We start from the raw sequence: 26,667 nt of genomic DNA, 5'->3' as shown, positions 1-26,667 counted from the left end.
GTATAACATGACAATAGGCACACGTGATATAGAATGTGTCTAATTGTTATGCAGATAGAAGAAAATGCTTCCAAGCCTGAAATTTGAGGTGTTTCCTATTATCCGTGGATTTTACATTGAAAAAGTGTGTTTATTTTACATAATGTAATTTTTTTTTTCATCAATACCTAAAATATAAGGGTTGTTTGATGTAAAATTTATTTTAAAACTAGCATCTGACTATTACTTTTTGGTAGCAATTAAAAATAAGATCAAAATAATAATTAAGAATATAAATTTAAAGGATCAAAACAGTATTGGTACAGTACAAAAATTTTTGAAATAAACTTTCATTTACATTTTATTATTTTGTTACCATTCCATTTACATTATTTACAGCTTGAAGTTTTCGTGGCATCAACAAGGTTGTGGATTATTTCAGGTCTTAATCGCATTCTTGTATTACAACAGTTTGACTTTTTGAAGAAATTGTAGTTTTTTGCATCCAGCAAGTATGCTCCGTGGGATTTATATCCAGTGATTGGGGTGGTGTTTTGATCTGCGAACTTACAAAGTTCCCTTCTTTTATTGGTAGTGTGCTTCAAATATTCGTCAAGTTTATTTGTACAAATTTTAACTTGGACAAAGTGTGGCCCAAATCGTATGTACCATCAATAAAGTTTCACGGGAGGGAATCATTAGCGAATGCATGGTGCAGCGATGGTTTTAGAGATTTCAATCTTGAAAACGGGGAAGGTCTAGTGTTGTGGAAGACAACCAACTGAAAACGTTAATTGAAGAAAATTCTCATAAGAAACCACAGGAGAAGAGCTTAGTGTTGATCACTCAACCGTTGTTTGCCAAATGGAGCAAATTGGTGAAGTAAAAAAGCTCAACAAGTGGTTACCGCCCGAACTAAACAAAGCCCAAAGAAATTGACACTTTGAAATTTGCAAGTCTCTTCTGTTGCACAATCAGATGGATCCATTTCTCAATTTAATCATAACATGCGATGAGAATTCTGTACAAAACCGGTCAGTGGTTGGACAAAGATGAAGCGCTAAAACACTTCCCGACACTAAATCTTCACCAAAAAGTTTGCAAAGATGTATAGATTGTCGTGGAAAATATTTTGAATAAGTTTTCTTTATTATATAAAAATTAAAAATAGTTTTGACTGCCTTTTTTTTTTTTTTTTTTTCAAAACCTGCATTATTTTTGCACCAGCCCAATATTTGTTTTGCCGAAGTTTGTACATTCGATTCAGGCTCATGGCACTAGCTTTTTCATCTCAACCAAGACCTTAGATAAAGAGTATAATTAATTAAAATAATTATGTATTATAGTAAAATTTATCTTAATTAACATTATATTATTTTATTATTATTATATTATTAAAAGGAAAAAATGTAGGTATAATACAGTATTAACTGAATTTGCTGGAATTCTTGGCTATGTGTCCACAGATTTATTTTGGTTATTCATTTATTAAGTAGTTTATGGCTGTTTTTCTCCACCAACGATCCTCCCAATCATGGTTGTCTGCAATGTTATTTTCCATTTTGTGAAAAACATTTCATTTTTGCATGTATTTGTAAATTTAAAAAAAGACTAATAATAATAATAATCAATGATTCTCGTTTTTGAAGTTTATTTAGACCGGAGGGAAGTAGTATATCACTTTTTGGCACCTTTGGATTATTAAACTTAGAAATTATCAGTTAAGGTTTTAATAATATGGGGCATTGGTGGCCACAACGGTTTAGGCGCTCATCACTGTAAAGGTTTGAATCCAGTGACCCTGAATTAAAAATGTACCAAACATTTGTTTTCAGTTTTGAACGACATTGTTAATCTAGCAGAGAATTTAAAATCTTTCTCTCTAGTTTACATAGGATTAACGTAGTTGAAGTATTATTACGATTATTAATATAAACAATTTCGGTATGTTTGTTTCTGGGCTGATTATTATAAGGCAGCATAAGAAATTAAACTTCATTTGCTGCTTCTATCGCTAAACTCGACTTCATAGTAAACAAAATCTATAATTTTTTAATAAATTATAAATTGCAAATTGTGCTTTTATAATTTTAAAGCTTATGTGGTTAAGAAACTTGCAATGTTTCCATTTCCAAAAAAAAAAATTAATTTTTTTTCTCTTTTGCAGAATGATCTGTTTGGAATGGTTGTTTTTAAGGAAAACGAAAAGTCGGTTGATGGTGTTAAAATCTCAAGTGACACAATGAGTGAAAGCAATTTGAAGTTGCCAGGCGTAGCCAGCTTGAAGAGCCCCAAGGATGAAGAAAAAGACGACATTCTCTTGAATGGAATTGGTATGAGTTGCTTTCATTTGCCACCTTGACCTACATTGTCTGCTCTCACTCTTCGCTCATTTCAGTTTGACTCAAAAAGCATTTTGGTGAATCATTGAAGCCCGGCTGTCTGAGAAGACCGGAAGTTATTGTTATTTATGTTAGAACAGTCTTGATTTGAGAAATTTGTATAAGAGAACATTCCAATTGTACAGTTACTTAATTATTTTAATTGAAATGAAAGTTCTATGAAACAAAAATGAAAACTTATTTATATGAAAAGTTTATGATTTTATGTTTAAATATACTTAATTTATTTAATTGATTGGGCTTCTCATTGAATATTAAATAAATTCTGGGTAAACGAGGATAAAATTTTTCATTACTTTTTTACTCAAACATCTTTGGTCTGCCATGCTTCTGCTAACATCAGTCTCATTTGTGTGGTTTTTTTTTTTTTTTTTTTTTTTTTTGTTGGGAAAATGAATATTTAATAGATTTTTTTTAATGCTTGTTACCATCTGCATTATGTAATTTTATGGTACATATTTACAATAACATTGACACAGTAAATATCTTGAGAAGGGATTCGTGAAATTAACTATGTACATGCTTAACATGCAATGTTGCAATTTGGGATGAACAAGCCTTTTTTTATAGTGGCAAGGATTTTTTTTTTATTTATTTATTTTTTAATTCCATGGAATTATTTAGAATATTTAACAAAGTATTATTTTTAACACAATTAAAAGGTTTTCCTTTAATTTATGCCTAACGATATTTTTAAGTTGTAGTTTTTTATATTTTGCTATATGAAACGTTATTATTTTAATAATTGCCATGGAATTTTATTTATTCTTGAACTAATTTTCCTTTTATTTTAATGTTAAGCAAATTTTAAATGGTTGCCAGATTTTAGGGACAACAGGTTATTTTTAATGTTACATAGGTTTTTTATTTATATCTATATCACTTGATCTTGTGATTTTTCCTTCTTGAAGGTGGGATAATAGGTCATCTCAAAAAAACCACAACCAATTTTTATCCACAACGTTTCAGATTTATTTTAATCCTTCCTCAGGTGAAAATAAATCCGAAACGAGGATAAAAACTGGTTGTGGTTTTTTTGAGATGACCTATTATCCCACCTTCAAGAAGGAAAAATCACAAGATTAACTGTTGAGGTCAAAATATAAGAAAACATCGTTATATCACTTAAATTAAAATTATAACCAGGGACCACAGAATGATTATTGCCTGACTTGTATTTGCCAAGCGAGTGGCTCTGAGTTCAAATCCCGGTATAACCCATGGAATTTTATTTGAGATTAATTTAGAAAAAGTATCGTAAAATGATTCTGACCCCTTTCCATGACATCCAATGGTAGTTGGACATTAATCCTTATGATATGAATACTACTTATTGATATTTATAAATATCGAAAAATAGTTTAGGTTTTACTACATATAAATAGAGCAGGTTTTTTATTATTTTTTTAACAATAAAATTGCTATTATAATTTTTCTTCAATAAATATATTTATTGTTCATGTTTAATATTTAAACAATAGGACTAAGGTGGAATATTCAAATGTTTAACCTTGCATTGTGGCCTTCAACTTTTCCCCACTTTACTCCAACAAAGCTACAAACGTACAATTGGTTCATTGATTTTGTTATAAAAATAAAATGCGATGAAATTAAAATTTGATTTATTTGACACTTATACCAGTTTTTTATTTAGTTAGATTATACTTTTTTGTTTTCTTTAAAAAAAGTACTTCATATTTTCACTTCATACATTATTGTTTATTAACACATGCTATCGTGGAGATGTCAATTATATCATGGGGGGTAGGGCTTATCACAAAAGCACAATATTATTGGAGTGGAATGACCTTTGAAAAGTTTAACGCATACACAGTATTTTTCATTTAAAATTAAACAAACTTAAACCGTACTGTTCAAAGCATCATACATTTTTACATACACACGTGCAAAGTTTTATGGATAGAGTTGAATTTGAAATATCCAATATTAGGATCTGTATGTGGGATGTTTTTTGTAAAAGAACTGTAGGAGATGAATTGTGGTTAAAATCTTTTTTATAATGCGCTTCAGCCAAGTTTTCCACTTCCAATGCATAGAATTTTCCAAGAAATTTTTTTATGTTTGACATCTGCCAATCTGCTCTGTTCCATCACTTGCAGTTTTCTCACTTTTCGTTTCTCAGTCTAGAAGCATTGATATTTTGAGGAACTATGCTATGCATTATTTAGTATAACTTTTTTACCCGAATTGGCGATGTGAAAAACTTTTTATAATTTTTAAATATTTTTCTTATTTAACCTTGCTAAATTACATTGAAATCCCCCTCCAGTCTTTATTTGTTAACACAACTTTAAAACCCTCTGCTCAAATGTGATGCAGCTTGTAAAACAAAAAACAATAAGATATAAAATATTGAGATAGGTACAACTGGTTTGTTGTTTAGTCCTTTATTATTGCTAACATTCCTGCTTGACAAAATTACTTTAAAGTAATTTGTTAATATAATTCATTATATATGTCTTCATATATATTACACAAACTAACATCTTAGCAGGAGATACTTTGCTTAATAAGTAAAATTATATTCACCTGCAGCTAAAATATCGCTTTTAATTTATTGCTATTTTAAAGTTAATTGTTTATTTGAGCCAATAATAATTTCAGTGTCAGTGAAAGAAGAACAAATAGAAGATGAGGTAGACATTAAGCTAGAAAGTGGCCCAAGTATTTCAAAAGAAATAAAGGTTGAAGTAACTGACCCCATCGACACAGAGGATGCTGACAAAACAGATAGCAATATATCGGTAAATTATCAGTTGGTATTAATAAGTGTCAGCAGTTCATTTATTTAAATTTTATTTTTCTTTTCTTGTTTTTGTTTGCAGCCACAACCAAAAAGTATACCAAAAAGGAAATTCTCGCGATCATCTCTTTCAACCAGGTCGTCACGATCTTCTTCGATGGATTTCACATCTGAAAAACCCGAAGAACCATCGTCAACACAAGACGAGTTTGAAAGAAAACCCGAGAAACTCAAAGAAGAATCTTCAGAAGAAGAGGAAGAAGATTTCCTCGGTTTTGAGACGCCATCAACATTAAAGAGGGACCAATTTGCAAGGGCCATGATGGGTATGCTAATTTAGTCTTATGTTTCTTTCAAAATATTTTCTATGAACCAAACAATCAATCCTCACTTGTTGGTCTGTAGTTATGTTTTTATCCTATGAAATTATATTCTTCAGATTTGACCAAAGATAAACTTTTCCAATTTTAATTAATTTTATTATTTATTTTTTCAAGCTGAGAGCAATTTTTAAGTAGACTTAATTCTTATTGTATAAAGTCGTTTTCTAAAATTAATTTTGCCTTCATTTGCATTGAATTATCAGAAAAAGACGTCGTTGAAGATGAAATCATGAGTCAAGAGGCCTCCTCTGATCATATGAGCACCGATAATCCTCCAAGTGGTATGTAAAAAATGATTTGTTGAAAAAATTGCATTATTTTATTTTCAATGCTTGACAAAATACAATCTCTGCCTTCTGAATTCACCGCCTTCTTGTGTTGACACTTTACGACAAAACATGTGTTAGCCGCCAGCTCAGTCAAAGATTCTATCTCTTAAAAGCTATTTAAAAAAAAAAAAAAAAAAAAAGATTTTAGTCGTTGGTACTCCAATCTTTTATCTGTTACAAAATGAGTGGCTGCGACATTGAGAGTTATCACTTCCCTACATTTGTAAGCCTGTTAAAACGATGTGAGTACCTATTTTATGAGAGTAATTACTATTTAATTTTTGGGAGATGAGGTCAATAAAACCTTTATCCAGGGAAATGGTGGGAGGGTGTGCTCCAGTAATCGAAAAAACCCTAGCCAAACCATCCATCAAATATGTTTAGATAAAGGTTAATTATGAAGGAATGTGTAAAAAATTGAAACTAACAATTATGTAATATACTACATACATTATGTCCGTCCTCATTGCCCTTTAAGTGATAATGTTCACAATACTGGGCTGGTGCAAAAATAATGCAGGTTTTGAAAGGCAGTCAAAATTATTTTTAAATATTATAAAGAAAATTTATGCGAAATATTTTCCATCACAATCTATACATCTTTGCCAACCTGTAATAAGTGCTTTTATTCTGCTGACATAAAAATCTTTTATTTCGACTCACTTTTTTGCTTTACCGTGTACTCTAAAAATTTTGTCCCCCAAGAAGTGATCAAAATGCCTAAAGAAATGGTCGTCTGAAGGTGAGAGGTTGTGAATATGGAGGGTGCAGTAAGGTTTCATATCTTATTATGTGGAATGTGGTTATCGTGAAGAAGAACCAGCCCCTTACGGTTTGCCATTGCTGGACAGAGATGTTGCAATTTCCCTTTCGTTTTGTCAATTTCATGGCAATATTTCTCTCCTGCGATAATTTCTCCATAATTCAGGAAATTATAGTGAACAACTCCAGCAGTTCACCACTAAACAGTCACCATAACGCTCTGTTCCATCACATTTTTTTTCTTTTTTTTTTAAATATTATACAAAAAAGGTCGATGGTCTGTCCTTGTTATGGAGATCTGCCATTTCAGTATTGGTTAGTTTTTTGAAACCCTCTTCGCTTGTATCCAATTCCAGGCAATTTTTCATGCCATCCATCCCTGTCAACATCGATGAAATTGGGGAGAGTTTTGGCAATGACAAGAAAGTCATTTTTATCAACTGACACCATTGGTCAAGAAATTGGAACTCCCTCAGCCATGGTTCTGCATGAACCACTTGGTCACCATCTGTTAATCCATTCCGTGTGAGAATTCCCACCCTATTTCTCACCATGCACAATTAAAACATAATTAAAAAATCAATGTTATTTAGCATTGCATTATCAGAAAAATATTTAAAAAATGGTAAAATGTTTGTTCACCATAAAAAAAATGGACATATTCTATAAGTGCTCCTCAAATTATCATCAACTTCCCTTCTAGATAGGAAATGAGAAATGAGGGAAACGCAAGTGATGAACAGAGCTGATCAGCAAACATAAAACAATTTCTTGGAAAATTCTAGTCAGCGGGAGTGGAAAACTTTGATGGAGCACAATATAAAAAAATTTTACCCTCAATTCGTCTCGGTTTACAGTTCTCGGACAAAAACAACTATACATATCTCAATATTGGGTATTTCAAATTCCAACTCTATCCGTTAAAGTTTGTGCATGTGAATATAAAAATGTATGATGCTTTGCTTGCTTGGTTAGGCTTTTAAAAGGCCACTTATATAAATAATATCAATATGTGGCATTGTTATTTCCAGATTAAATAACAAATGGTAGCATAAGAAACCAAATCAGAATATTACACAACATAGAAGGTTATAGAATTGATCCATGATTCTTACTATAGAATGTGGCTGTTGCCCCAATAGGCTATTAGTTTACAAGCCTGTCGACTGATTCATAAGGTAGTCATCTCGACAAGTCTTTGTCGGTCGTCCCAGCCACAATTGTGAAGCCATACTTGGATGTTCTTTGTTTTGTCATCCCTAGTAAAATTCTCAAGGGAATCAATCGAGTCTTTAAAAGATAATATTCTGTGTCTTCTCTCGTGCTCATCTAACTTCTGGTATTTTGGCATCCCTCATCTTTTTTTTAGGAAAATTGCATCATAACTGGTGTGACACCTTTCTACCCTCGTCCACTCAATACACAAATCGACATTATTTTTTGAGCCCCCCCCCCAGTTCTGTTTACCCAAATTGGCATATTTCATCATATTTTTCTCCTATGTGAGACATTTTATAATTTTTGAAATATAGTTCTTAATAACGCAAGCCAAATAACAATAACAGTGGGACTTTTGGGAAATGGTTGTCATACACGGAATGGTTAAATTGTCCCACTGAAAAATGTGGTATATTGTTTTCATTAATAATGTCATGATATTACCAAAATTTTCATACCTCAACATAATTTTCTTTAAAGGAATTCCAGATGGGCATAAAATCAAGGAATTATGTTTATGACTCAATATATACAGTAGTAAATGATAAAATTATATAAATGACATTGTAAGATTGTATGGGAAATGGATTAAATAAATATTTATAAAATATAAAAAATCAAATTTTTTATTGTCTGCTCTAATTTTATGATTTATAATGAAATAAATAATTGGTTTCATAACAGAGATATTAACAATTGTCTTAGAAGTAAACTTCCATTAATTATTAATACAATTGTTATTTTATTTTAAAAGTTTGTTTACACTACTCACTACAGCAACTATTGTATAACATTGACATAATTAGATTACTCTCAACAATTTTTCCCACCCATTGTCCTTAATTTCTCACAAGTGTAGGCAGTTAGTCCAGGACCACTTGATCAATCTGTTTTCTCTTATTATATCAAAAAATGAAATTGTTTACAGTTGATTCTGATACATATGTTCTTGGAGAGGTGAATCCGTCAAAACGTAGCCTCCGATCACACAAAAAAAGCATTTCAGTTGACTTATCAAACCCTGGATTCAGGAAACCCTTCGATTATGGTATGCATTTAATTAATTAACCATAGTTTTTTAAAATTATTTTTATTTATTTATTTTAAATACAATGCCTTTTCTTTTAGGATGGGTTAGGGAGTTGGTGTTTAGAAGTATTCACGAAGGAAATATGAAAAGGAATGCAGATGTTTATTACTACACCCCATCCGGTAAAAAAGTTCGATCTTGCAGAGAAGTAGCGGATTATCGTAAGTGAATAAATCTCGACTGGTACATTTAAAATGTAAAAAAATTTAATCCAAAATGTTTTTATGACAGTTACTGAAGACTTGACAACGGACAATTTTACATTTTTTAAAGAGCCTATAGGAATAAATGATTCCACCAAGGAAATCATCCGAGAAGCCAAGTCCAAGCCGATGCCTAAGATGAATGAGGTAGGTTTTTACTGGAACTTTTAAAATTAAAAACTTTTTTTTATATGGCTCTTTGTGTTTCAGGATGGCACTCCGGTAGTTAAAAAGTCAACACCAAAACCGAAATCTAGTAAAACACCCAAAGGAGTTTCAGACAGCCCAAAGAGTGTCATGCCAAGGGTTGTTTTGTATAAATCAAATGTGGTTAATAAAAACAAATTCATCCAAGGTAAATCTAAGTTTGGTGAGTGCTCATAATAATTAATTTGGATGTGGTGCATATTAGTATAATAGTGCCAAAAGTAAGATGTCTTTTAATTTTTTTTTTCTTCTTTTTAATATAAGTGTAAACGTTTGAATTTGATGACTGATGTCAGTTGGGCTGGGTGACAGCAGGGATGGGTATCTGAGTATGTTTGTCCTGATCTGGGTGCATAAACTTTCCCCATCAGAAAACTATCCCAAACTTTTATATATANAGCCAGAAAGTCTTTAGATTGTTTAATTTATGGTAAATAGTTACAGCTAGGTTTTTGAAAAGTCGGAAAAAGGTTTAAAAAACAATCATTTGGAAAATTCAAAAAATAGATTTGGAGGCCCAAGTAAGTTAATAAATAAATAAAAAAGATTATGTACATTTGTGGATCAGAAATTATAGGAATATCACTGCACTAAATGGAGAATCACAAATGTGATAAAAACCACAGCCAGTCTTGAAGCAGAATGTTCTGTACACATCCTGGTCGTTCCAGCTCTTATTAAGGTCATAGACTCCTCCTGCATAGGGCATTCCTGCTGGCAGCACACTGCTGAAGAAGCATAGCGTTCTTGACTTAACCTCTATAGCAATTATCTTCATTTTGGCAATCTCGTGGAGGCCGCTCAATCCTGGTCCATCAGGAGGTGACAAACCTCAAAAACTTATTTTGGATCACGTGTAACATGTTGAGGTTTATCTGGCAAGAGATGCTCCAAGCCATACAGAACAACATACAGAAGCATGGGCTTAACAATGCTGCTGTAGAAGATCCTTTAGTTAAAAGCACTCATAATAGTAGAGGAAACAGCAGCCTCATAGCAGTTTTTCCATGGTCTATTCTGTCACATGCTTAGTGAATGTCAGGCTGCCACCCATTGTTAAGCCCCATGCTATTTCCTGCTGCCATGACATTGTCGATTACTGCAGGTCTTCTTTCCTGAAGAGGATGGCTTCAGTTTTGGCAGAGTTGATTTTAAGTTTCCATCTTTGGTAGAAGTGAGCAATTTTTCCAATTTCGGTGCTGAGCCTTCTTGTTACTGTGCGTGGGCTCCATGAAGTTATTAGTAGGGCAAGATCGTCAGCATAGAGAACCATCCTGCATGTCTTGGTCAGAGGTTGAAGTACAGGTCAAACAGAATAGGGCCCAGGATTGATCCTTGTGGGACTCCAATTACAAGCTGAGAGGGCCTTGTGCGATACTCTAAACATTCTGTTTTTTAAGTACGATTATATTGAGTCTTATTTGATAATACGGGAAGTTATAGTCGATTAGCCTGTATATGACTCCCTCATGCCAGAATGTACCAAAAGCCTTTTCGAGGTCTAACAGGGCCATTCCAGTGTGCACCTTTTTGTAGAAGCCATTCGTTATTAGATCCACTCAAGTAAGTCCTCAGTACTAAAAAAAATCTTTATAAATTCTTAAGTCCTCACGCAATAAAAGCGATGTCCAACAATTATTTTATTATTATTGTAATTTTATTTTATTATATTATTTATTTTGTGCCGTGAAAATGTCTGTCCACAGATTGTTGGCCCTTTGAAAGTTTCATACTGGGCATTGGCGGACAATGTTACAGTTCTCCGCCCTTGACCTTGACAGTGAGACCCCTGGCATTTGATGATGTTTTCTGCAATTTTTATTATGTATTAGTGTGGATAGTTCGACTGTCTTATGGTTGGGGGGAATGTGTGGGATGCTGTGAGAAAGGAAAAAATATTTTCTTCTTCCAAATATTAAAATTTCAACAAAAAAAAAAAAAAACCTTAATTTTTCCCTTATATTGATATTATTCATGAATAAAATACTAGAGATTAAATAATGCTATAATAAAACTACTTTTCCATTTTTTTCTAATTAAAAAAATAATATTATAATCATGTTACTGTCATGGAGAATGTTTCAAATCACTGTTTTTTTGTTTGTTTTTTATATGCATTCATTTGCAAAACGTGAGCCTTCTTTATATCATCTTGGTTGTCTGTGTTTTCTAAAAGTTAGTCATACTGAAAACTTTTTGATTACCTTATAGGGCCCGTTAAATCTATGCGCTAGCTTAGCCTGGAAGTTTGCGTCAGATAGTTTGTAAGCTCGAAAGAAAACTTTTTGACCAATTTCAAAGACAACTTTAATGTGTTTACCATCATTTTTTTGTGTGGGCTTTCTGTATGTTGAATAAGGCTATTTTTCACATGTTTGTTTAGCGGTGTACTCACATGACGACCGAGAAATAGCATTGAAGGGGTAAAACCTGTTGATGAATTTTTTGCTGTGTTAAGGGCAAGATTAGTAATAACGATAAGATAAAAATCTGGCATGGCAACGATGACATGTAAATCCGGAATTAATAATTATTATTACCACTTGCTAATTTGTTTTGCCTAAGGGGTGACAAAGTTCAACCTCAAATACTATCATAAAAAATGATTGTGTTCCTTTAAATGTAAATTATAATATGTTTAATTCTATGAGCAGAGCTGTTGAGTGCCATGGAGGAGCACAAGTACAGGGAGTAGAGAAATCATAAAAATCCATATACAGTCCTTAACACTCACTGCTTTGACATTTGCTGTTTTCACTATTCACATATGAAAAAATGATGAAAGTTTTGACATTTGCGGAAGTCTGATTTCTTTATTTGTAGGGGAGGGGGGAAACAGTTTTGTAACAATTTTATTTTTGCATCGAAAATAATTCTTTAAAAAATGGATTGGAGGCTCTAATTGATTCTCAGAAAACTTTTGCCTGCTTTTAACATACTGTTTCTTCTTTCTTCTCAGTTTGTTTTATTCTATAGTTGTGTCGCCAAATGCCTCCTCTTCCAAAACGGAAAAAAAGCGACCTGATCCTTGGTAAAAGAAATTTTTTGGATATGTTATATTTTGTTTGCAGGCCAAAGCTTTCCTTCAAAAAAGCTCAGGGAAATTTTAACCTTGTAACCAACTTATGAGTTATATGTGTGCCAAGCAATGAATTTAGACTCATCTTTAAATCAAAGTTGTAAGTTTAAAAGGGATGTGACCGTTAGTCAATGATTATTTGGAAAACGTGAGATGCGGTCTTGTGTTTGTATTTTTTGATGTGCAAGAAAACAAATAACTTAATTGTTTGCAGTTTCCAAATAATTAATTTCTTTAAGAATTACCACAAGGATTTGAAGCAGCCTCGAATCCCTTTTAAAGATTATTTGGAAATCATGAGATGCGGTCTGGTGTGTCGTAGGTTTCAGAAAAACATTTTCTTTTTCACGCCACCGTTTCGATCTTTATTGAGATCATTTTCAGGGCCTGGGATTTATAAACATTGATTAAATTTAAATTTAATGCAAAAAATATTTTTTATATTCAATCAAAGTCAATTTTACGCAGAAAACATACACTTTGAGTGAGTAGAAATATTTTGATTGAATATAAAAAATATTTTTTGCATTGTGTAAATTCACATTTTTCCACATCCTGGGGGAAACGGGCTTTCTATGTCTGATCTTTATAATTCTAAACATCAGTTCTTGCTTTCTATAATTTGTCAATTATCAAGGTTATTGGGTGCCTATTTTCGCGTCTTTATGCATTCAGTACGTAACGCAGACCCTCAGGGTGTTAGGTACTAATTCACACTCATTTCTGGATCATGGTTGCCCAAATAAAAAATCAAAATGCATCCTGTGTGTGACGTGCTACCAATTTAGAGCTTCTGGTTATCGGCCTAAAATGGCCGATTTACCCTTTTCTGTAACACTAACTCATCATGGATATTTTAAATTTCTATTGTTAGTAAGAAAAGGTTGCGAACCACTAAGAGTTATCTATGTCTTTTTGGTTACAAACCAAAGCATTACTTGGCACTTTTTCATGTTTTATAATCTATTGTGGGTTGCCTACTACAATTCGTTTTGACATGATGTAATTTTGTTAAAGCACCTTTCTAAAAGATAGGATTGTTGAAAACAACAAACTGTGAGAGTAAGATTTATATTTTAATTTTAGAAAGGTGAAAGATACTCACCCCATTAATTTGTAGAAGCTTCTAGCCACTTAAATGAATTTTTAATACAAAATGATTATTAAATATTTGGCCAGTTAACTTATTATATCACTTAGTGTTTCAAGCCCCTTTTGTGCCAAATTTTCTTTTAATGCATCACATTGGATCATCTCTGTATGCGTTTGTTGGCAATGTCAGTGCACATTGTTTCATATCTTTTGACAATGTTGGGCCAAAGAATATGAATTTAAATGCTTTGCACATCATAAACTGCAGGGCCTATTTCATTTGATTTGATTATTTGATGGATATTTTCTAAGAGATTTGAAATAGCTAGGAGCTGGTGAAATAACTTCTGAAGTCGTCCGCAGTTAGCATGTTAATGTGGCCTGTTGGGCTTGTTCTGTTTTTGCATAGAAACATCTACCTGCCTTCTTTTACTACATGCTCTTATGTATAATTTTATATTGATAAAATGCATTATCTAATTTTATAATTAATTTTTCAGACAAGAAACGAAAGTCAGCCGGACCAGATGACATTGACATGTTATCAGATAATAATTGGAGCCCAGAGCAAAAACAGTAAGCATTTTTAAATTAAGAAAAACCACATTTATTTCATATTATTTGCCCATTTTATTTTTTTAAATTTAAAGACACATATATATAAAAATCCATTTTACATCTTAACATTTATAATTATTAGGTTTTTTCCATTTTTGTTTTTCTGAACAATTTTTAAGCATCACATGCTTTCCCCCAAAATAAGAAGCACTAAAGTGTGTTAAAATAATTAAGTCAATATGAATAACTATTTTGGCCTTTTATCTATAATGGTGTATATATGTATATTCCCTTACAACCTGAACACACCTCTCCTGTAAAAGTTCCTTAAGAAAGAAGCTATAGGGTGAATACTGGTCTCCCACAGCCCTACACGAGATGTTTGCTCAATCGACTGCCGCCTTGCTATGGGCCTAATCCCTTCGCTTCAGTGCCACAGTTGCCTCTGCCTCTACCACCCGGAATGCATGGGACTCCAGCGTGAAAAAATAAGACCGTCTAACTTATACGTTTGTAAGGTATTTTACCAAAGTTTACAATTATTTAGAACTATATCATCATCTAGATAGATTAGTAGATAGATTGTCAACAAAAAAAACTTTAAAAATAGTTTATATCAAGTTGTTTTTGTTTTATTGCCCAATTATTTTAAATTATAAATAATTAAAAGCTATTTTTAGAGTTTTAACATGACAATCTTGTTTTGTTATATGCAAAGTATTAGTGGTGTTTTGTCCAATCTTTGCAAAATATGTATTTACATCCTGCTATCATTCTGGACTTTGTTTATCATGTGAAGAGTGGCATTGACTTGAAAAATGAATTTATCTATCCTTAGTTTATTATATGGCTCAGTAATAGTACATAAAACATTTAATAATTAGCTATTATGTCCCACTAAAATGAAACAAGGCTAAAATGTGTCAAAATCATAAACATAGTTGACCAAATACCATCACATAATTTCATCCTTTGCTATTTAAATTGGAAAAATTATTATTTATTTATTAATTCTGAATGGAATCAAGCCAGCCTAGGTGGGATGCAATGAAAACGTACAAGGAGATAAATAGAAATGCTTCAAAACAATGCTCAGCATAAATGTGCTGTTGTCAATCACATATCTATGGAGGAAGTTGGTTATAATTAAAAATAAATGTATTTTTTTAATTTATTATTTATTATATTAATTAAAATATATGTTGGTTTAACAAATATAATAAAAATAATAAGTTAAAAAATAAATTATAAAAATCAAACTTGTTGAAGAAAAAAAGTTATTGATTTAAGAATAAGAAATTAATATAATAATAATTGGTTTTTGTCAGTCATTTTGGTCAGCCTATCCTCACTGGGTTGCTCTGTTGACAATTCTTGTTGTTTCTAAATTTTCAATGTTGAGCCTCTGAAAATGCCGAAATGCATCTGACAGATCAACCCTACAAGGGAGGATATGCAGGTAAACCACACAGAAAAATCTTGCAGTACAATTAGTAAAAATCAAGAAGGTAAATAGTAATGTTGCATTAAATACATGCCAAAATGAGCATGTGTGAACCTGGGTCCCTGTCAAAGTATGACTGTAGTCGATATTGCCAATATATTATATATATTCATGTCGTGAAAATAGGGCAGTATTTAAATTTTATATGCGACTGTTTTTGGGATCAGGAATGTGATCCAGCAGTCATCAAGTTTAATAATAATTATTTGTCAATAATTGAACTCAATTGTTACATGTCACGTCTGTGGAAATGGAAAAAGTAAAATAATACTTTAAACAAATTTTTATTATATTACTTCATCAATAGGTCAAAAAAGTACAAAATAATTTTGTGATCTAAGTTTAATTTTACAATTAAACTATAAAATAGAAGTGAATTTTTTATAAAATTAAAATTAATCTATCGATTATTAATTAGTAAAAGTACAAATTAGTGCCACACAAGGAGAAGGAAAAGAGTAGGAACTCACTCTCCCTACGGGGTTTAGAAAGACACTTAAAAAAAATTACCCAATTCAAAACTGCAGCCCTTTCATAATTCCTGGTTTTAGCCATACTGCATCGAAGTCTACTCTCGTTCTGTTGAATCTTTAGATAGAATTTAATTTAATAAACAATAAAACCTTAGCTAAAACAATGGTATAAAGAAATATTTATTGATAGGTTATAAGTCAAAAGAAAAAAAGAGAAAAAACTTTAAAAGGAAGCAACATCTGACTTGGCCACCTTACCACAAATGGATCGTTAGATTTTCTTTGCTTGCCTTACGTTTGTACCTTCTGCCTGATGATGAATATTTAATACTCAGATAGCTACCTAAAATTTCCGTGAGTAGAACTACCTTTTCCAAAACGTGAATGTTGTTTTTATAACTTTTATTTATATTTTTCAAATTTGTTATTTATTATATGGTATATAGTATATTTATTAAACGGGAACGTTATACATATGTAGGCGCTAGCTAATTCAACTGAACTAGGTAGTGTCTATTGATAAATAAATAAATGTAATGTATATGTCAGAGAACAGTTTTCTTTTTAAAAAGTTTTTCTTCATAAAAAATGGTCTTGTTTTCTTTCGACATGGCTATTCGACACAGTGGGGGGGGGGATCTGAACTCGGAGCCACCATTAATCTGCAAAATAAGTAACAAGAGTATCAACTTCAAAATATTCACAGGCACACATAAGTTAAACTTACAATAATCATGAAAAAATGGTAAGAAAATTGAAAATTAGGTAATGAAATGGAATTCCAGTCAGCATTGCTCAGGTACTTAATAATCAATCTCGCAATAAAATATCACATTGTGTACAACCTCCCACTCTTACCATCAATCATCATCATCCCAAAGCTCATAAAATAAAAACCTCAGATTTTGTTGCTGGAAATAAACACCATTCAAATGACAAATGCATCATATTGGGCAAGAACGGTACACTGCATCACATATACCAAAACTCCATGAACTAATTCAACAAGTGGTCGCATTGTATTGACCAAGTCCCCGTGGAAATGAAATACCTAGTGAAAGTATTTTGTTGATAAAAATTTAAGTTTTGAGTCATTTCAACCATTCAACTTTCTGATGGTAACAAAACCAGAACCAAGTGTTTTTGTGTACAGGGTGAAACCTCTTATTTGGTGGGCGCCTGAATTCGATTTTTCTGTTTTACAAGTAATAACAAAATTTTTAACAAATTGTCAAACCAATGTTGGTGCAGAATTATTAGTTTACATACAGGGGTTTGTGCTTCCCAAACTTTTGCTGTTTCTAGCACCCTTAATATATCATAATTTTTCGGTGGCGTCCCTAGTCAACGGTCGATCTCAGCATGAACTGTTTGATAGTAGTAATTCATTTTCAATTCAGAAAATTGATATATTTAAACCTCTTATTTTCTCTGAAATTTTTTAATTAAATAAAACGACTTTCATGTGATATTGAAAAACTTCAAACCCTTTCAAAAAGCAAGTACACACTTACAGCAAAAAAATATAAAAGCAAATATCTTTATCAGAAATCTTTCTTTGGCAATACTATATATTACACTATTGCAGTTGTCTTGTTAACATCTGTATTGAGATTGGATGTCCATCAAGAACTTAATTTTTAGAGTTTTCTAAAGGGAGGTTTAGTTTTTAGATTTTTTAATAAATATAAAAATAACAATGTTTTTTGGGGGTTTGGGCAGTTTGTGAATCATTTCCCTACTGAAATAATGACTCATGCACATTGTTCATAATGAACCAAGAATGTGGTTCCATGGGTTGCTTGTTTCATTGAATTTTACAACTTACTAATCCAGAATAAAGCCTGTAGATATTTTGGATTTCCTCATCAATTCCATCTGAACTTGATTTACGTCTTAATGGGTAATGGGAATTTTATTAGGTGGACTATTTCTAGTCCGTAATTTTCATTGGTGGTCAGAATTTTCTCTGAGATGTAAAAAAATTAATCTGTTACATTTGAATCGCAAGGAATTAACAAAGAACGATCAAGTTATTACTGTATATAAATAGAACTGTAAATAATTGTGAAACTGCTTTACTATATAGACTACTGCGAGTTGTAATAATTAATACTGGTACGTTGTTCTTTTACTAAAATGACTACATGTGTCATCACTTACAACAATAACTACAGTTCCTCCAAAAACTAGAAATTTGGAGTGAGTATCTTGAATTTCAAAACTAGAATTATATTTTTCAAAATATGAGCCATTTTCATTTCAGAACCATTTGTACCATTTAACTGGATTTGCACAGATTGAGACAATATTTAAATTTTAAATGGTTTTTCCAATTTAAGAATGTTCAGATCCAGTAATTAACATAAAAAAACTGGATGAGAGTAGGAATAAAATGGCCAGGATTTACATAAAACAGATTTCTAACTTTACGTTCATTAAATTAAACATTTGACAAGATATTTACAAATTTTCAGTTGTGGAGAATTAAATTTTAAAAACGTGCCCTCTTTAATTAAATTTAAATTTTAAATTATTAGAGTTTTATCATCCAACCGTACCTCAAAAATTAAAGCTAACTTATTTTCTCTCTTTTTCATTTATTGACATATACAACAGTTTAATTATCTTCACGTGTAGCAGCATTGTTTTTTAATTTTTGATGGCAGTAGCTACACAGGCATTACAATTTTGGTGGTACGTTAATATAATTCATTGGTAATGTCAATTTAACTACAGACGATTCATATGTCAGATGAAGCCCAGGATATAAGTATATAAATCATTATTTTGTCCTCATTACAAAAGCTCTGTAAGGTTTATGAGTTTTTAACATTTGAATTGTTACTTTGTTTAGTTATAAAAATAACTATTAACGACTACAATTTCAGTTTGCTCTCTTCCTTTTGAAATAAGCGACATAAAATGTACGCATGAATTATGCGAGTAAAATTTATTTTCTGATGCAATTGTCTCACAAGTTGATTGGCACATTGAATTTATATATACATATTTAGATATAAAATAAACCTCCAGCACCAATTTTTGCATGAGGATCTCTACAGCCAATATATTAAGGATGGAAAAAAAAAATTCTATCAATGTAGAAACATTTTACAGGATGTCATGTTGATGTTTTAAACTTTTGAATTATTGTTTCAGAATTGTCAAGTTGTGAAACCTACGACTCTTCCTCCCCCGCCTCCACTTACACCTATTGTGAACATACCACGAGCCCAACCATCCAAGCCACCTTCTCCTGTGAAAAGGGATGTTAAAATTATATCCGTGTCTCGTCCACAACCTATTGTCGGTGCTTTGACCACCTGGCTTCCGTCTTCTTCCAGCATTCAGGTTTCTCAAAGCTCCCCAACGCCCAAAACGTCTACAACACTCACGCTAGCAACGACTACCACGACGACCCCCAGTGCAACAACAACATCTAATGTGCAGTCTTCGGAAATAGTCTCCCCACAGGGCCTGATCACTATTAATGGCAGCCCGTATGTCCTAATACAGAAACGTAATGTCGTCAATGTGAGTGATCAGACAAATTCTAATGTACCTTCTACAACACCCGGGAGCTCTGCTGAACAACCTGTTACAAATCTTATACCGACCGCCCCCGGAGCCTTTGTTGTGACCTCCCAGCCCCAAATAGGAAAACCACCCCTAATATTGGTTCCTTATCAAATCCCACCACCTGATCCTTCAAGTGAAGCAGTTCCTCAATTACAGATACCCGTTGTGAACAGCTCAATCCAGGCAATAACACCAGTTCCAGTCCAGCCCATCGGATCTTCCCAGTGAGTCTATTTTAAGGGATACTTTCTCTTAATTATTACTTTAATTTAATATTTTTAAAATACCTCTGGCCTTAGGGGGATGAAAAATGATGCTGTTTCCACACCGTTTTTTAAAATCCTTACGTTTCTTTTTATCCAAATTTCTGTATTGACGCAGTTGTAATTATCTGTTTTGCAATTCTCTAAACAATGCTCTTGGCTTCTTAAATACAACAATTACACATTTCTATGTATTACTACAAATTAAAGTATACTGTCTGAGAAGTACGTGGCCAATTTGTCTATGTTCTCTTCTAAATTCTTCTCTTCCAAAATGATGTAATATTCATCATATGACAGTAGAACCCTGTTGATTTGATTGGAGGTGTGATTATTTAATACTTGAACAAATCTTAAAATGCATTTTAAATTGATATTGCAAGAAAAGGTTTTTTTTAAAATAGGTACTTGAATTACTTTAAAATTAAATTGATATTGTGGTTTTGTTTTAGTTTAAATAAATCAAATTGTATAAATAGTACTATTATAAATTCAGTTGAAAATTTACAAATATTCAACTATTTAGGATAGCCAAGGGAAAATATTTTTAAATGTTTACATTTCAATGGTATGATTCATGCAATATTTCAAGGTTATGATCAGTATGATTCATGGCAATCTAACCATTCTCAGTTGTACAGCAACTTACAGATTTCAAAAAACAAAATCACATTTGTGTACAAATTGGAAATAAATGCTCAGGATAAAATGAGGTTTAAAACATGTCCGCCTCCCAATTAATTCACTAGATCACTTTATCATAATGAGTTTTTATTTTATTATTTAATACAGTGGTGGATGTGTGTATGTTAGGTTTTATGGATTGAAATACATTGAACAGGTAGTGATAATTAAGAAATATTGTTTTATCATTAGGAAAGTAAATGATAATTGCTTTGTAATATTACTTTATGAATTCATTTGTTTGTTCAAAATCAGATTCAGCATTTTATGTATTGGTATGCTTGGATTTTATGTTGCATGCAACTAATCTTTGACATTATTACTATGGTGGGAGGTGGTTCAGCCAAATTGGGATTTTTCTGTAATAACCTCCCTCTCAACTTTGTAATAATTTGATTTGATGAATGAACTGCCAAGTTTTTGTTATAATTAATGGATGATTTTGTTTTCAGATAACTTAAGCAGACCCCCCTCATGCACTTCCTGTGAACTATCCTTTACATTCTTATCTCCTATCCTGTTTTATTCCTTTATGCTTAGCACCAAAAGTTCAAGGCCATTCATTCTGTTCATCCTCCCAAAATTATAAAAAAATTAAATTTTGATGCTTAAAACATTTTTTAAATACTTTCATTTTTTGTTTTAAATAGTAAGAATTTTTACTTGGCCTGTTTCATTCAATACATCTTCATTCACTTTAGGTCTAATGGAGTTAAAAGGTTAAATAGTTCTCCTGCAGAAGGATCTTCACCTCCACCAGAGAAAAGGTTAAAATCTAAAGACTTTGCACAGGAAAATGTGTCGACATATTTGAAGGAAAACTTCATGATGAATTTGAATGCTGGTTTCACCGCACTTCTACATGCGTTCCAATACTTGAAAGTCCACGAGCTTCTGAGAGCGATCTGTGTTTCACAGATGTGGAGGCATATTGCCTCCCACAGATCACTTGTTAGTAAACAGTCAATTTAAAAAAGATATATTTTCGGCATTAAATGATTTTTATTTATTTATTTTATTTTTTCAGTGGGAAACAGTTAGAATGAAAAATTCTAGGGTGAGGGACTGGCAGGGCTTTGGTAGAGCGCTTAGAATGCATAATACAAAAGCCCTTGACCTGCGGAAGATGCTTCTCCCTGAATCACCCGACCAGACCAATAAAATGTGGGTCGAGTTGAGCGAAGCTGTTGCAGACCTTCCTCATCTGAGGAAAATTGATTTTGGAAGGTGTACAGCACAGGCAATTGAAACTGTTGCCAGCACTTGCCCACAACTTGAATCCATCGTTTCCCTCTCTATAAGGTACAAAATAATAACTGTTGTGGAATAACATTTTTTAAATAAAATTGTTTATTTTTACAGGGGGAATGAATTGGATTTGAAAAATATAGGCAATTGTAGGAACCTCGTTGAACTGAAACTAAAAAGTGTTACTGGAATCGACGTTAAAAACCTCTTGGTACTGAAAGAATTGAAATCGCTTAAAGTTTTGGTAATTTTTCTTTTTTATTTAAAAATAATTTTGGTGTAAATTAACATCAACTAATAGAGCTTGTTTTAATTTTCAGGGACTGACTACTGTAAGGAATATGGAAGGAATCGAGGATATTCTGAGTGAGAGTATTGAAAACCTCGAGTTAGGAGAATGTATCAAATTAAATGAGACATTCGCCAAGGAAACGCTGCCGAAGTTGGTCAATTTAAAAAGGCTCAGGCTTGAGAAAGGGCAGATGAGCTGTCCAACGATTCCAATCATCAATTCAATATCCACCCTGCCGAACTTGACCCAGCTGGAGTTGATCAATTTTGACATTAAACCAGGTTTTGAGAAAGCACTGGCAAAATGCACAAACATCAAGATTCTGCTCATTATCCCTACATATGTAACGCAGGTTAGTTTTAAGAACTGGGCTCTGTTGATTTTTTTACAATTTTATGCATTTTTATACGTAACTTATCTTAAGCTGGGTTTCCATGCCAAAACAAGGTGAGCCATCAGTTTACTCAAGACAAGCATGTTTGTCTACTAAACCCACTACCGTCAGTATTTGCAGTCATGGCAATACTTTTCGTCTTTTGTCTCATTTTGTTGCTTATTTTCTTCCATGCATCACATCTCTTTTTCTTGTTATGATGAGTTTTTATCTTTAGAATCCAACCAAAAATCGGTAGCTTTGATACATTTGGATAAATGGAATACAGCCTTCGTTCATTCTCATACTTGAGACAAATGCATTTACACGGAGAGAAACAAACAATGCCAAAAGTTTCACAGTATCGGCTAGGTATCCACAACACGAGACAAGTTTTGTGAAATATTTGCATGAGTGATTTTCACACAATGGAAACCCAGCTCTATGTGATAAACTAGCTTTTTTTATTATTTTGGTCAAAATAATTAATGACTTTTTAAATAATATTTAACTGATTTAATTAATAAAAAATTTAAGTTATCACAGGTGTGACGCATACATGTCTGCCATTTAATAATAATTCCTTGCCAGTTCAAAACTGTCTTGACTTGTACAGAAACAAAAAAGAATGATACTTGAAATTTTTCGCTGGTAAAGGAGAGCAATTAGTCAATACAAATTACGCTTTTACATTGATATATAATAATTATAATAAATACTTTANTGATACGCCGCTGCTCTACCACTTGAGCTATCGTGACCTCAAGTGGTAGAGCAGCGGCGTATCTAACCAAAGATCGTGGGTTCGAATCCCGCTTGTGCCATTAAATTTTTTTTCATCTCAACTAAAAAAAAACAATTAATTGTAATGTTGGTCAAGCGGACCACGAAATTAGTGAATTATAATAAATACTTTTAACTATTATCTTTTATACAAAACATTTTAGTTTATGTTGAATTTTATAAGAGTGAAGACCTGCAAAATTAAATATTTCCAAACGAGATTTTCATCATCAATACAGTTTGGGGGGGGATAGAAGCATTAGCGAATGCATGATGCAGCAATGTTTTCGTAGATTCCGTATGGTAGATTTTGATCTCGAACACAGGGAAGGTCGTGGTAGTCCTTTCGTTGTGGATGACATTCAATTAAAACGTTGAAAATTCACGTAAGACAACATGGGCAAAAGTTTTTATCACTCAACCATTGTTCGCCATCTGGAGCAACTTGGTAAAGTAAAGAAGCTTGACAAGTGGGTACTGCACGAACTAACTGAAGCCCCAAGAAATCAACACTTTGAAATTTGCAACATCTCTTCTGTTGCACCACCAAAATGATCCATCCATCTCTCGATCAAACCATCATGTGTAATGAGAAATGGGTTCTGTACGATAACAGGAGGCATTTTGGTTTGACGCCAAAACTGGTCGTGTACTGCTGGGGTTGTTCATTATAATTTCCTGAATTATGGTGAAACTATCACAACAGAAAAATATTGTCAAGAACCTGAAAATGAAATGAAAGAAAATGCATAGGAAACTGTTACCTCTTTATAAGGGATCGATTCTTCTTCACCATAATGCCAGGCCACATATCACAATGCCAACAACAAAAAAACGAAGCTCTAAAAAAACGACAATCTATTGATGCAACAGTCTTGTACCCGGTACTGGAGCAAAGGGACAAGCAATACAATACATATAGAATGGTTTTACACGGTTGTAATCATGACCTCTTCAAAGGAGGATGTCATTATTGCTTACCGCTACTTAATCAACGGAAATCAATAGTGGAAAATATTGGGTTAACCAATATAATATTAACAATATTTTCTGCTTCAGCTTTTTCCCCAATTCCTTCCACGCTATACTTGCTAAATAAGTTCTTGAATAACTTGTACAAACAATTGTTCCATAAACATGGGTTCTGTTCAACTGTTTTAATAAAAGAAATAGCAGCAGAGACATCCTCCATCATGATTCATTGATGAGTCATGTCATTCTGTCTCCTGGAGTGATTGACAGGTTGTGTCGCTCGCCCCAACCAATACGACGCCGATAATTATCAAATTGCTTATTGCATCACTTATGTGTTGTCGTATCGTGTGTTGCATTGCTCCAGTGGGCCTCAGGTCACAAGGAGGATGTTTTTCATTTTTTGGCTCAATGTTCTATCTTTAGGGAAATTCGCCTGTTACATCTTGGTTTTCACATGTGTTTAGCTTAGAGAGTTTTTTTAAGTGGCACCAATATAAAAAAAGTTTCTTTTGCTCGCAGTGAATGGAGCTACAGGTACGACTTTTTATAAAATTTAAGTTGTTTCTAGTAGAAGTTCTGAATTTTTATTATTTTGTTGCATTTACAAAAAGGTTTTCCCCTTCTTTCTTTGTCCGTTAGTTTTATTTTGGTTTTGTTTAAAATTCTTTCTTTATTGTGTTTTCCCAAAGTTTTGCACAGTTTTAAGTTCTTTGTTGTATACCTATTTCTTTTCCCCCAACTTATTATTTACTAATATAGTTTATAATTTTTTTAAGCCTTCTTCAGAAAATTGTTTTCAACCATGCTGTTTCAATGTGTGAAATATGTATTTCCAACTAATATATGTAACAATTTTCTAACTGAATATTATATAAAGTTTTTATCTATCTACCTGAAAAATGTAATATTTAATAGTTGTTAATAAAATATTGTCTAAAATACGTATCTTTTTAAATTTCAGTCTGCGACTACAAATCATGTTGTTATGGGTGGAGTGAGCAAGCTGAACCAAACACTTGTCTACTTTATATGGGGGCTGACATTGGAGCTGCTCCGGGTGACTGATTTGTTTATCGACCAGGTTGAAGGCCAAAAAGGCAAAACTCCAATCCTCGGTGTCAAGAAGGCCGGAACTGGTGACAGCATCCCGATACTGAAACCAGTTTGCGAGGAAGGAGGAGACGTCAAGGAGGGACAGGGTGCGTCCCAGGTCGACATACTAGGCTTGCCAAAACTCCAGAGGGTTTTATCCACACTTCTGCCTACAACAAAAATCAAGATCCTCAAGGTGCCCTTTAGCGCCACATGGCGCCAGACGGTCACAGACAGCCCCTCTCAGTGAAGTGACTATGAATTTTCCACATATTGGGAAATCATTTTATGACTCAATCTCTGGATCGTTGTTTTCATTTTAGAGTTATTTCGTTTTAATAATCAAATATCACACTGGTGAAACTTTTTATTTTTGCTGTATTAAGGTTTAATTTCTTTTTCTGTTAGCTCTGTATGATTTATTCCCATTTTTTTTTTTACGGGCTTTATGTTTTACAACATGAAGTTTAAGATGGCTATGATTATATGTATATATATGTCTCGTAAACATCAAACCTGTAAGTTTGGTTTGTTCATTTATTTTTTTCTTTTGTAAAGGTTACAATTTGGAAGTGCACACTGTTAAATACACATAATAAATTTTAATAAACGAATAAAAATATTTTCCAAACTGTATATTTGAGGCTATACAATGTGAAAATTTATACATAACCGTAGTTAATAAAGATATTTAAAAAAAATCAATAGATTTTTTTAATATTCAGTAATAATTATTCATATTAGAGGTAGTAAGTTTATGCTGAATTTGATATGTGTAAATAAAAGTTATAAATATAATTTTTATTTTTAATTAACATAGATTTTGCAATGAGGCTGCTTACCTGTTCTTATAAAAAGTACCTTACAATAATGTTGGTTGTTAAGATGCTTCATTTTATAAATACGGTAAGATAAGGTTGAGATGAGGAACATTGTAATTTTGGATTAGCAATTACTCCATATATTTTTTTTATTATTTTATTTTTTTCGTTTTGTATGTAAAATTAGATTCAAATATGTTTCTTTTTATTCATGTTTTATGTAAAGTTTTTGTAAATAAATTAGTTTAATAAATATATAGATTTAAACAAAAATCTAGACAAAAAGATCTTAAGATGTTTCATTTCCTTTGTTGTTTTGTTTAATTTAATTATGTAAGGATCTGTCTTCCAATGGGATATTTAGAACAGAAGATCATCGGTGCATTCTCTTGTAAAATTTCTTAATTTTTGTTTTTGCTTTTAAACAAGCCCAATTGGCCCCCTTGAATTGATAAATTATGGTTTCTATCTTATTATTGATATTTACAATAAATAAATAAAATATGATAAA

The 26,667-nt window shown here is 32.3% G+C and overlaps 1 protein-coding gene across 1 annotated transcript; it reads left to right on the top strand.

Annotated features, from left to right (window-relative positions):
- On the top strand, nucleotides 1-26,667 carry LOC106670151. Its single transcript, XM_024227171.1, has 17 exons — nucleotides 1-124; nucleotides 2,147-2,312; nucleotides 5,007-5,146; nucleotides 5,228-5,471; nucleotides 5,732-5,809; nucleotides 8,766-8,885; nucleotides 8,966-9,088; nucleotides 9,159-9,277; nucleotides 9,341-9,500; nucleotides 14,009-14,084; nucleotides 14,434-14,584; nucleotides 19,206-19,849; nucleotides 21,274-21,523; nucleotides 21,600-21,874; nucleotides 21,935-22,064; nucleotides 22,141-22,464; nucleotides 25,205-26,667. The coding sequence occupies exons 1-17, from the start codon at nucleotides 65-67 to the stop codon at nucleotides 25,583-25,585; spliced, it is 3,441 nt and encodes a 1,146-aa protein (XP_024082939.1). The 5' UTR covers nucleotides 1-64; the 3' UTR covers nucleotides 25,586-26,667.

The sequence above is a fragment of the Cimex lectularius genome, unplaced genomic scaffold (assembly GCF_000648675.2).
Source record: "Cimex lectularius strain Harlan isolate CLEC.00 unplaced genomic scaffold, Clec_2.1 scaffold134, whole genome shotgun sequence".
In the NCBI taxonomy this organism is placed as follows: domain Eukaryota; kingdom Metazoa; phylum Arthropoda; class Insecta; order Hemiptera; family Cimicidae; genus Cimex; species Cimex lectularius.
The sequence above is the reverse complement of the archived record's forward strand: the minus strand, read 5'-3'. Positions and strand labels throughout refer to the sequence as shown.